This window comes from Anguilla anguilla, chromosome 13, assembly GCF_013347855.1.
Source record: "Anguilla anguilla isolate fAngAng1 chromosome 13, fAngAng1.pri, whole genome shotgun sequence".
In the NCBI taxonomy this organism is placed as follows: Eukaryota; Metazoa; Chordata; class Actinopteri; order Anguilliformes; family Anguillidae; genus Anguilla; species Anguilla anguilla.
Window position 1 is genome coordinate 12106043 of NC_049213.1, and position 12612 is coordinate 12118654.

The following is a 12612-nucleotide window of genomic DNA, read 5'->3' on the forward strand; positions in this document are numbered from 1 at the left end:
TTAACCTTATTATCCTAATTCTCCTTATCCTTCCCTTTTTTAGTATTATATTTGACTTCCTTACGTTCATTTCACGGGCATCCATGATGGATTAGCTCATGCCATGTCTCTCTCCCAGCTGGTGAACAATGGGCCGAGCATGATTAGCCACACCCTCCTGGAGCTGCATTGTCCAATGAGAGTCCAGGATCACTGGCTGATGTACCCCCTGGAGGTGACAACCCAGGGGCCTGTCAACTGCACCACAGCCCACACCCTCAACCCCCTGCGGCTCAAGGTGAGGGCCCCGCAGAAGCGTTCTGGGCCTTTTGGCAGGGGCCCGGGGCCCGGGGCCCATGGTCAGGGTTTGTGTGAGGCTGCAGAGACCTTGCATGAGCATTATATTGGACCCTCGGTCTGTGGTGTAGCTCTTAGAACAGCTGGAATACGGACCCCAGTGGCGTGTTTAAATCTAATTGGGACTTGAGCACATTGCTGTGGCCTTCCTAGCACATTGAATATAAATGCTGCTGTATGATGTGTTGACAGGAATCACTCAGATTTTCCCCCGTAGAGCTTAGACTGGACTGTGGCCTTTTTCGCCGCACAAATTCAGAGGACTATTCTATTCCTGAGGTCTGTTATAGATGCGAGTGTATGAGTTGCACAGTGTTGAGGTGTGTTAGAGATGAGAGTGTATGAGTTGCACAGTGTTAAGGTGTGTTGGCAGTAAGAGTGTATGAGTTGCACAGTGTTAAGGTGTGTTGGCAGTAAGAATGTATGAGTTGCACAGTGTTAAGGTGTGTTGGCAGTAAGAGTGTATGAGTTGCACAGTGTTGAGGTGTGTTAGAGATGAGAGTGTATGAGTTGCACAGTGTTAAGGTGTGTTGGCAGTAAGAATGCATGAGTTGCACAGTGTTAAGGTGTGTTGGCAGTAAGAGTGTATGAGTTGCACAGTGTTGAGGTGTGTTGGCAGTAAGAGTTTATGAGTTGCACAGTGTTGAGGTGTGTTAGAGATTAGAGTGTATGAGTTGCGCAGCGTTGAGTTGTGTTATAGATGAGAGTATGAGTTGCACAGTGTTGAGGTGTGTTGGCAGTAAGAGCGTGCGTTAGGACAGTGTTGGGCTGTGCTGGTGATAAGACAGTGTGCAGTATCACAGGTTCACTTTGGGCCCTTGGCCTCTCCACTTCGCCCTTTGGCCTGGCGGTACGGGCGTTTGGCCTGCAGCCCGCGCCCGTCTAACTGAACACGAACGCGCTGCTCAAACGCGCTCAGTCACACAGCTGTGCTCAGTGTTACGCAGTGTTCCCGGGCCTCGCTCCACCAGGGGGCAGCGTGCCAAGCTTCTCTCCCTCAGTGCCTTCTCTCAGGCCGTGTTTTTGGTCGTGAACCTCTTCTTTGCTCAGTGAAGTACGCACAGGGTTCCCCCCCCATGTACACACACACACACAGACATATATACATACACATGCACGCACACACACACACACACACAGATATACATACACACATGCGTGCACACACACACACACACACACACGCACACACTCCTATTTCCATTCATCTGGGCTCCGTTTTGTTTTTGGGGCTTGTCTTTATTGCCAGAGTTCAGTCCAATGTCGTTTACTACAGGTTCTCTCCGTGACTGTGTGCGTGTGTGTGTGTGTGTGTGTGTGTGTGCGCGCGCATAAGACAGCAGAGAGATGTTGCTATAAACTGTACCAGATGTGGTAGCCATTTTTGTTCTGGTTGTAATTCTCCTATTTAAACATGTGCCCGCATGCATGCATACATATGTGGGTTCACATAATATGTGTGTCTGTGTGTGTGTGTTTCTGTGTATGTTCATAACCACGCATGACACGTGTGTGTAAGCCTGCATGTGTGCTTGACAGCTTTTTTACTGACTTTATTAAATGATCCATTCTTATTTTCTCATTGACACAGACACTGAGTTCCACCTGTGACTCCTGTTTAAAACTAAGAGTGTGAGCATGCTCAGTACATCTGAGCCCGTTTCAGCCCTTACTTCTTTTGGAAAGAGTTTTTTTTAACACTGCCTTCTGCTGACAAGCGCAGATTGGCGGGCCGGGCCTCCAAACTAATTCCATTGTTTTCAACCTATATACCTTCCCTTGAACCCAATCCCAGTTCCCTGATTGGTCTCTGGTGATTGTGTAATAAACATACATTTAATTACCACCTGCCTGTGGGCATGATTGGCTGCAGAGCAGTAACCATACCCTTCTCCTGCGTGGTAGAAATGTACAAACTGCCAGCGTTGTCCTCGTTCACCGTTGCCTGGTTCAGCGGGGTTGTCACCGCGGAGCTGCGTGCGGCGCCCATCGAAAGCCGTTCCATTGGCCGCTTACGCGAGTGCTGATGTGAGCCGACCGCACCTTCGGCGATGGCAGCGACCTCACGCGCGCCTGCGTCTCCAGCCTGTTGCACGCGTGTGCGGTGTTGTGTGCCTGTGCTGAGGCCCGCGTGTGTGTGTCTCCGCCCCCCCTCACAGCTCCAGAAGTCCCCGTCGGAAACGCCCCCCGCGCCGACGCCCGGTCCCGAGCACCACGTCGAGAGGAGGGAGGTGCGCAAGGATCAGCTGTCTCAGCTGCTCAACCTGGTGAGAGGCTCTGCTGCGTCTGGGAGGGGGCGGGAGGGTAACGGAAGGTGTGCCTGCCGGTAGATCACTGTAGTCCCGCCACACGTCACCGTAGATCAGGGCTGCCCAACCCGAGTCCCGCAGATCTACCGTCCTGTAGGTTTTTTTTCACTCCAATCCTGACAAATCACACCTCGTTCTACAGCTGGAGGTTTTGTTGAACTGCTAATTAGTGGAGTCAGGCATGCCAAATTAGGGTTGAAATGAAAACTTACGAGACGGTGGATCTCCAGGAACAGGATTTGGCAGCCCTGTGTAGACTTTCAGTGTGCGTTTGGCTGTTCTGCATAGCATGCAGTGTATTGTCTAGCCGTGGCATGTGCTAGCAAAAATGCGAAACACAAACCTGTGTAGACAAGGTAGACGGTCTGAGTTTACTTTGGTTGGGGGAAAAAAAATTAGTTTAGTGACAATTACAGAGACAGCTGGCCCAGGCAGTTGTTGTGCATGGGTAAGGATATTTTATGCACCTTCTACAGTTCAGCAAAGTTATGTTTTCAGAGGCTGTACATAGGAATACATACATTTTACAGCGTTTATTCACAATTATAAACATTAATATTTTTTATGTTGTGATGGTGCTTCCCTGATCTCACTGGTCTCATGTTGCATGTGCCTTAGGGGGCAGTTCCAACTGGAAATAAGATTTCATGTAATTTTTTCTAATTTAATCAGGTAATATATACATGTATAACCAAGGAGGCACAATGTTGCTGTGTAAGCTTATTTGGAGCATTGAATACACTGAGGTGTGTTTTTTTCCTTTTAACCACAAACTTATGAATGCCCCTATACCAGCCATTGTAAAGCCATGAGGTCATCAGAAACATGTGTAGATATATGTCTAAAATATCCCCCAAAAAACACTAAAACTGAAAATATCAAGAACTCCAGAAACTACCGTCCCTTTAACAGTGAGTCAATATAATGTTATTGTCACTCAGTAGAGACAGTTTGAGACCACCACGGAAGATCTTTGTGGGGGTTCTCTCTCTCTCTCTCACACACACACACACACACACTCTAGCTGTCTCTCTCTCTAACTCCCTCTCTTTCTCTCTCTCGCCCTCTCTCTATCTCTCTCTCTCTCTCTCTCTCACCCTCTCTCTCTCTCTCTCTCTCTCTCTCTCTCACCCTCTCTCTATCTCTCTCTCTCTCTCTCTCTCACCCTCTCTCTATCTCTCTCTCTCTCTCTCTCATCCTCTCTCTCACCCTCTCTCTCTCTCTCTCTGGCTGAGTACCCGAGCCAGTAAAGGGTCGTTGTGCTCCGTTCCCGTCTGGTTAACTGCCGTTGTTTATCTGCTGTGCGTGATTGGGCCTTTTGTGGAAGGCTGTTTGAGGTCGCGCGAGGCTTTTGTTTCGCGGAGGATGAAAGGCAGTTAAAACGCGCACCTGGGCTCGGCTCGGAGAGGGGCTCAGGAATGCGCCCTGGCAGGACCACAGAGAGATCCGCACCAGCGCTCGCGTTCCCTCTCGCTGACCGCTGCCGGTCGCCAACGGGCTCGGCGACCAGGGTATCTGGAGTTGGAGATCTTTGGTCTTTTGAACCGGGAGGAAGGGGAATTAGCTTCTTCTTGAAGCTCAACCATAAACGCCGACCCTTCACCTCTAACTGCAGGAGCAGGGATATGATTTTATTGGTGGCAGCCGGATTAAACCCCTCCCTCGGTTCTGTCAGGGTCAGAGGTCACAGAGACCCTGGCTGGAGTGTGGCCACGGAGAGATTCTACAGATAACCCAGATGGCCAGCTCCTGCTTTCCTTTTTACCTCTCCATCTCGTGACACAAGGCATCCGGTTGGTAAAAGAATTCACGGTGCTTTATTTTATGGTACTCGTTGAACTCCGGAAGGCTCTTGAGTGCCAAGGGGTTCCAAAAAAATGTTTTTAAAAAGCCTTTCATCCCGAGCGCAATCAGCATTTTGAACTCAAGTCATGTGCTGCAGTAGTCTGCTCTTGCACGCAGTATTATGAAAAGGATGTTTAGTTTTCTCCTTCCCAAGTGTTTTTTATGTGCCTTCTGTCTGTCATGTCACGTGAAGCCAAACACAACTTTCCACTTTGCGTGGACAATGGAGTTGTATTGTATTGCTTTGCATTGCTACGGTATTGCATGTGGTCGGGGTTCTTTGTGAATATTCATAAGAATATTGAAATTGGAGTGTCTTTGGCTTCAGCAATACAGAGGTTAGGTGGAAAATATTCAGAATACAAAGCTGAGCGTCGGGAAGGCCCAGAGAGGCTGCGCGTCGGGAAGGCCCAGAGAGGCTGCGCGTCGGGAAGGCCCAAAGAGGCTGCGCATTGGGAAGGCCCAGAGAGGCTGTGCGTCGGGAAGGCCCAGAGAGGCTGCGCGTCGGGAAGGCCCAGAGAGGCTGCGCGTCGGGAAGGCCCAGAGAGGCTGCGCGTCAGGAAGGCCCAAAGAGGCTGCGCATCGGGAAGGCCCAGAGAGGCTGCGCATTGGGAAGGCCCAGAGAGGCTGTGCGTCGGGAAGGCCCAGAGAGGCTGCGCGTCGGGAAGGCCCAGAGAGGCTGCAGTGAGGACATGCGAACTGAGCTCAGGGTTGGCAGTGTTTCTGTTAAATTATAATTTTTGTTAACAGAAAACAGCTTATCTTTCTCTCGTTTCTCCTGGCGACCTTTCTCTTTCCCTCCAGCTCGTTTCACCTCTGTCCCTCTCCCGCCTTTCGCTCTTTCTCTCTACATCACTTCCTCTCATTTCCTCCTCTCACCGTACACCTCTCTTTCATTATACACCATCGTACTGTGTATTAGCATGTTGTCAGCAGGACCTGCTCGTGGCGAAGGGTTGTTTGCCAGAGTTTCGGTCGTAGTCCAAACGGGGCTGAACCCGTGATTGTCCCGCCGCGCGGCGGAGGAGACGTCATGTGACACGCAGGTCTTCTCTCTCCAGTCGTGTCCTGGCGTGGACTGCTGGACGCTCAGATGCCAGGTGGGGCTGCTGGAGAGGGGGACCAGCGCCATTTTGAAAGTGCGCTCCCGGATCTGGGCCGAGACCTTCATGGAGGTGAGGGGGTGTGACCTGGGCGTGTTTGCTGGGGCGGGCGTAATGCTTCTTCCTGTCTGTCTGCGTCTTCCTGCGTGTTCCGTAATGCCATGCCTCCCTCACAGACGGGACAGGAAGCGTGTGCCATAAAAGCGTCTTTGAGAAACTCACAAGCGAGACTTTTGAAATTGTGCTAATTGCCAACTAGCTGTGATTGGATCTAAATACTGCGGAGGACTTTTGCTTTACGAACCTGAGTTTTCCACCTCTGGCCTGGTGCGTGTGGGGCAGGATCCAGGAGCTGGTCTCAAACACCCAAAGTACACCTTGTTTTCTCACCATGGTTCAGGCTGGTCCAAGACTAGTTTCCGCCAGTGCATTGAAAACCCATTAAATTCTGCCTGGGGTTCCCACGGGATCGAAATGCCAAAGTGACCTTGTGAGAGAGGGTTTGAAGCTTCGCTGCTCTTTGCTGGTACACCATCGCCCTCTCCTGGAGACATGTTGCAATCCCAATATACAATTCCAATCTGGATTATAAATAGTGCCCTTCTAAATCTTTCTTTGGATTTGTCACAGATATGAATGAGTGCCAGAACCGTGTTATGCAGGTTATGATCAATTCTTTCAAATTGTAATTCAAGTATAAATGTAAAGCTGGCTAAAATGTTTTTACCTGATAAAAAAAACTTCTTTTATCTTGTTCTTCTTACAGAGGGCATATAAACAGTATGTGCTGGAGTGCTCCGCTGCGTACAGAGTGTGGAAGCTGCCTTACGCCATCGTCCCCAGAGACAGGCCCTCCGGAGCCAAAAAGGCATGTTCTTCCTTGATATATCAGCCATGATATATATCGCCCCCTGCAGGTGGTGATATAAAAATTGAGATTGATTATTTTGGCCTGCGTGGGTGGTGGCCTATAAGGTTGCGATGTTATATCGGCCCCTTGCAAGTCGGTCCTGTAAGGTTGAGATATATAATATCCTATAATGTCCTATAAGGTAGAGATGTGTTGTATTGCCCCCTACAGGCGGTGTCCTATAAGGTAGAGATGTGTTATATCGCCCCCTACAGGCAGTGTTCTGTAAGGTAGCGATGTGTTATATCCTACAGGTGGTGTCCTATAAGGTAGTGATGTGTTATATCGCCCCCTACAGGTGGTGTCCTATAAGGTTAATATGTTATATCGCCCCGTGCAGGTGGTGACCCCAGTGATGTGGAGTAAGCCAGAAGGCCAGTATTCTGTGCCACTGTGGATCATCATCCTGGCCATCCTGGCTGGGCTTCTGCTGCTGGCGCTGCTCATCCATGTCCTGTACAAAGTGAGTGTGGTCCCTGGTGTGCACAGGAGACTGTACTTAGGGCCACAAGGTTCCCCTGGACACGTGACATGGCAAACGGCTGATATTTTGGTGGCACATGGGCGGTAGTGTAGCATAAAGATTAGGGAGCTTGCAACTCTGAGGCTGTACGCTCGATTCTCGGGTTGGGCACTGCCATTGTACCCTTGCCTAAGGTACTGAATTGCTTCAGATTTAGGGAAAAGAAATCCACACATTGATGGTCCCCATTTCAAAATAATTGCTCAGGAATTATCCAGTGGTATAAGTGGAATGTTTGTAAATAATGTGTGTTGTGTAAGTCAATCTGGATCAATGCCTGGAAATGTGCCTGTTTTCCACTTTATCCTCAAGGTGTCACTGTATGCGCTCAAATTGCATCGACCAGTGGTAAACAGCTAAAGGAATGCAACCGATTACACAATTATGGACTAATGAAAGTGCTTGATGGTGCATGGTTGCTAGTCTCTAAACCAGAGAGGCGTCTAACCAGAAGGGTTTTCTGGGTTCTGTTTTTTGTTATTGCCCAGCACTTAACACCTGATTTGGACACTTGTGTTCACTGCTGGTGGTGCTGTAGGACAGAACTAAGGGATTAGTTTTTTAAATCAGTTCTGTCTGTCGAACATTTGTTTCAGCATGTTCTCAGTCTTTGCCGACGGTTGTTTTTAGGACAACGTCAAACGTTAAAAAATCTAAACACATATATCAATAATTTCTGCACTTGTAGGGAATTTCAGCAATGATTATAATAACTGTAGATTCATATATTAACTGTGCTATCAGTTTAATGTTTGGATATCTGAAAAGGCCTTTATTGGTTTGCTGAGGTGTGGCTGTTTGTGCATGTCAGCAGGACCCCTATAGATGTCTTCATGCATGCGGGCTGGTCCAGTGTAGTGCCTGAAAGCAATTGTTGACTGTTGTCCTCCCATATCTCAAAAATTGTGACTTTAATATTGCAGTTAATATTATTTTATAAAATAAAATCCAGTTACCAAATATGTCTTGTAGCTAGATTTCGGATTTATTGATTTATTTTTGGATTGTTGGGAGTTTTGTAAAAACTAGAAAATATATTCCTGCCAAGCCTAGTAGAGGGATTTAAAAAACCAATTAAATTCAAGACTCCCCCGAAGTGATTATATTCCCTTGTTCCTTTTCTCCCTCGTCTGATACAGCTGGGCTTCTTCAAGCGATCCCACCCGTACAGCACGGCCATGGAGAAGGCCCAGCTGAAGCCCCCGGCTACGTCAGAGGCCTGAGAGCCGGGCCAGCCCTGGAAACACACCGGAGAAGACCGCGGACAAACCGGAGAAGCGCGTCAGTCACCAGACAGTTTGCAGCAAGACTGCAGCTGAAGCTTCAGGAGCAAATATCACTGGAACTCCACTGCACTGCACTAGAGAAAAAAAAAATAACACAAAGCAAACTGAATGTTTTTTTTTTTTTACATTTTTTATTCTGTTTCTGTCTTTTTATCGAGTGTTGGGGCTGGATTCCGAACGGCTGAGCACTATGGATCAGAGGAGTGGGCAGGTGTGTGGGGAGCGAACGCCCGTGGTGTGTTCACCCGTCCTTCGCTCACGACAAGCTGCGGCAATAGACACGTTCTCCCTGTGCACGCGTTTCTGTTTCTCCTCGTCCTCTTTTTTTTTTTTTTTCTCGTGAGAAAAGAAAGGAATTTTTCATTTTATGAACCGTGGAGGCTGGTGCTGTGATCGGGCGGAATGCGTGGACGTGACTTTGCGTGGTCGGTCGCTGCCCGTCTGCAGAGAAGGCAGAAAGAGATCTGGCGTTTCAGAAACGTTCTGGAATGCTCCATTTCTGCTCTCGCGGAGAAGCAGAGAGTTCACACCGCATATAAAACCGAAGGCGGTGGGAATTTCAGGCTTTTTTTAAATAAAAAAAGAAAAGCAGGTGCGTTCTCACTGTCTGGGACCTCGCTGCCAAAGATGTTCGTCGTAAATGTCTGATGTCAGGAGCCTCTGTAATCCGAAAGACATCTTTGTTTTTGGGCTCCTACAGCATCTGCGTGTTTCCAGCGCTTGGATCACTTCACAAAACTTTATTTAACTTTTTAAAAAGAATTTAGCCTTGGTCCTCAGAAGAGGGAGCACAAGCACAGGGCCCGTGTTCAAAAGGAGCGCACTGCGGAAGGAGGCCGGGCCCGGGGGGACCGGCTGTAAATGTCCGGGAGAGACGGAGGGGTTATTTACGGTCCTGCTTTTAGGGGTCCGCGGAGGCTCGCGGGTCGCCAGGGAAACGGCTGGAGGAACGACGGACGCGTGAAACGGAGGGCGCCCTGGAAGTGGAGGCTTTTTTTTTCCCCCCGCTGCACCGCGACGGCATGGCTGCCCTCTGCTAATACGCCGAGGAGCAGGAAGAATGAGGGGTCAGAGGTCAATCGATCTGTCTGGAGGTTATGGCTATTTAGAGATTTGTTTTTGGGTGGGTGGGTGGGTGAGAGGGATACAAGCAGAAGCACAATCAGATGCCCTTCCCTAAATGCTAGAAATGTATTGTTGAGAATTCCAACATGCTAAACTAAATCAGAAGGCACAGAAGTTGGTGTTAAGTCTTAAGGGCTGAGAGTCTGTGGTCATTGTGGTTATTTCTGTAGGAAGACCTGAAAAGTGCCAAACTCTCTGTGCTGTATAGGCATGGGGTATATGCCACCCCGCCAGTAATGAAATAGGAGGAATAGCAGGTATACCCCAATAACTAGTGAGACTTATGCACTGTTCATACAACTGCTCAGTGTTTTGGAAATATATATAAACACTGAGCTATGAAGGTCCTTATGGAGCACAGCAGACCCCCACTGTCCAGATATTATATATCCACCAGTTTTGGTGAAGTGCAGGGCTAGCATGGATAGGATGGAGGATTACAGCATCCTGTCTCTGCAGGACTCATTTCAGGCGGCGGGGGAGAGGGGGGTGTATGGCAATATGGTGCATGTGTGTGTATAGCCGCGTTTCCACCGCAGGAACTTTACCCCGGAACTAGGAACCTTTTGAGGAACAGCAAATTGTTTACAACGTGTGCATGTTTTCTGCTGTTGTTGGCAGTTATATTGGAAATGTGAATGCATTCTGTCGCTTCGGATGTCAAGACATGAAAGCGAATGTTCGCATAAAAACATAATGAATGTGTTTGAGATGATATATATATATTTGTTGCATAACAACGGTTCAAGTTCAACTACCAATGACAGTTTTGCTTGACAACGGTAAAATATGCCCAAACGGCTGCAGAAGAATATTTCAATTCCAGGTGATTAAATCGATAAAAATCAATAAATACAAAAGTAACCATATATAATTATTGTTGGTAACCCGTTGTATATAAGTGGAATAAACCCTTCCGGGCTGTCCCGTAGGCTGTCCCTGTAGGCTACTTCGGTGGTAGTATGGGGTTACAGAAGAAATCATAGGACAGATGGACCGACGACAACGTCGCTTTTTCATACGTCAGTGGGCTAATTTGCCTAATCTTCGCGGGACTTTAGACCGCGGTGGAAATGCAGACAACCATGGGCTGAAGGAACCTTTTAGTTCCTTGAAAAGTAGTTCCTGGGACTAAAAGTTCCGGGTGCTTTTGGTGGAAACGCGGCTTATCTGTTGGAAGGGGGGGGGGGGGGGGGGGGGGGGGGGGGGGGGGGGGGGCTGTATTTGGGGAGCGAATTCTATGCAACAGCCACTGATCTGGGAACAGCCAATATCAGTTTCTGATCACACGCCATAGTCGTCCCGGACCTGGGATTGGTGCTTGTTTGTCTGGGAATGTCCGCTGAGAAAAGGCTGCCTGTCTGAGTCGGGCTTTGCGAAGGAAAAAAGTCTGCGAACACGTGGCAGAGACACAGGAAGACGGACGGCCTGCCTGCTGGGACCCCTTTCAGAATGGTGCTTTTACATTGATGTTGTTGTTCACTTGCATGTCTTGCAGAGGTGCACATTTGTCACAATCGGCTTTTTGTTTTCATTCCTTCCATTTCCACCCCAATTTGGAATCTCTTACCCACTGTGCCGTCCAATACGAGGAGCACTGCAGCTGAAGTACGCACTTCTCCAGTGTACTTCACTTGTCAGCAAGTGAACACTTTGGCCCTCACAGGGCACACAAGGGAGCATTGGTTACGCATCTCTCGCCGATGGCAACCAATGGGGAGCCTTTGGGCCCCTGGTGAGTCGGTGACTGTAAACCCAGGAACCCAATCAGCCGCTGTTATAAATTAGTAACTAATCCAGTTGAATTGTGTGAGTATTCAAGAAATTCCATATTACAATAATAAAAGTGATGAAACTCAATTTAATTGAGGATTGATTATAATTATGGGCAAATAGTTGACACTTTGTCAATGATACCAGCTGTATCACAAGTTAAAATTCTTGTGGAAATAAGAGGGATCAATATTACTACTTAGCTACAACATAGATACATATTGTAAAAAATGCTTTTGTTTGATAGGAAAAGTGTTTTTTTTTTTTGTTTTTTTTTTAAACTACAGCCAGATGTTTATACTACAAAAGTGTTTGAAATCTTTGAAAATTATAATGAATAAGAGAAAATTCCAGGCCCTTTCTATTTTTTGAAAATTATGTTAATTTGTTTTTATTCTGTTTTTGTCCCTTTCTCCAAGCATTTATTGATGCCCCGTATCCCAAAGTGAATATTGTTACATCAGGTTAAGAGAATGTTGAAATATTCTCTGATGATTTTGTGAAATTTCCTCACCCCACATTGGGGAAAATGTTAAATAAATATAATGTTGTGATATTGTTTTCAACTCAAATAAAACATTGTTTTTTCACTCATTCTGACAAATAGAATTATTATGTATGGGGGAAATGTATCATTTTTTGGAATCTGTTAAATAAGAAACAATGTAAATTACTGATGCATGAAAAACATGTTTTGTAGCCATATTATGAGACCCAGCTTAACCATCTATGGACCAGAGGCAATACAGAATTCTCCATCTGTGACACTGGACTTGATGCTGTCAAGGTTAACACATTGAATATACAATACAACAGAAATGTTTTGAATTAAATTCATGATGAAAAATGTGTTTAATTGGAAAATGGCAAAATACTCTACATACTGTAAGACTACAGACTTAGGTCCTAATTTGAAAAGGGTCATTTTTGGATTCAGATAGACCCTGCCCTAACCCTAACCCTATTGTAACCCTTACCTAAATTGTTATCCTAACCATAAACGCTAAATTAAAAACCATGGTGAGATACATTAAACCACTGCTTCCCCGAACACAGCCCCAACAAAAGGTTGCCTCCCGATCATCTCCCACAAATCCTCTGATCATTCCAGGGATAGATCCAGAGTGCCACAAGGATCTGTGTTTGGACCTCTGCTCTTCTCTCTTCTATATACTAATATATATATATATATATATATATATATATGCTTCCCCTAGGGCAAGTTATCTACAAACATGGCATTAATTTCCATTACTATCCAGATGATACTCAGTTGTATACAGGGAAATAAAAGTACTGTGGAGGTATTCTTTAGGGAACAAATTAGCCAAATTCTATTTGGGTAGTAATGAGTACTATTTACAAGCAAAAAAGACAAATGAATGATGTATTGCTGGATATG

General features: G+C 46.9%; 1 protein-coding gene across 1 annotated transcript in view; it reads left to right on the top strand.

The window, feature by feature from the left end:
- Positions 1–9433, top strand: part of LOC118211763 (integrin alpha-5-like) — a 48618-nt gene extending 39185 nt beyond the window's left edge. The window contains exons 25-30 of the mRNA XM_035389191.1: positions 119–277; positions 2496–2603; positions 5552–5665; positions 6360–6461; positions 6844–6966; positions 8166–9433. Of these exons, the coding sequence (XP_035245082.1) occupies positions 119–277; positions 2496–2603; positions 5552–5665; positions 6360–6461; positions 6844–6966; positions 8166–8249 (690 nt within the window). The 3' untranslated portion in view covers positions 8250–9433. The remainder of the gene's footprint in view (positions 1–118; positions 278–2495; positions 2604–5551; positions 5666–6359; positions 6462–6843; positions 6967–8165) is intronic.
- Positions 9434–12612: the final 3179 nt, after the last annotated feature.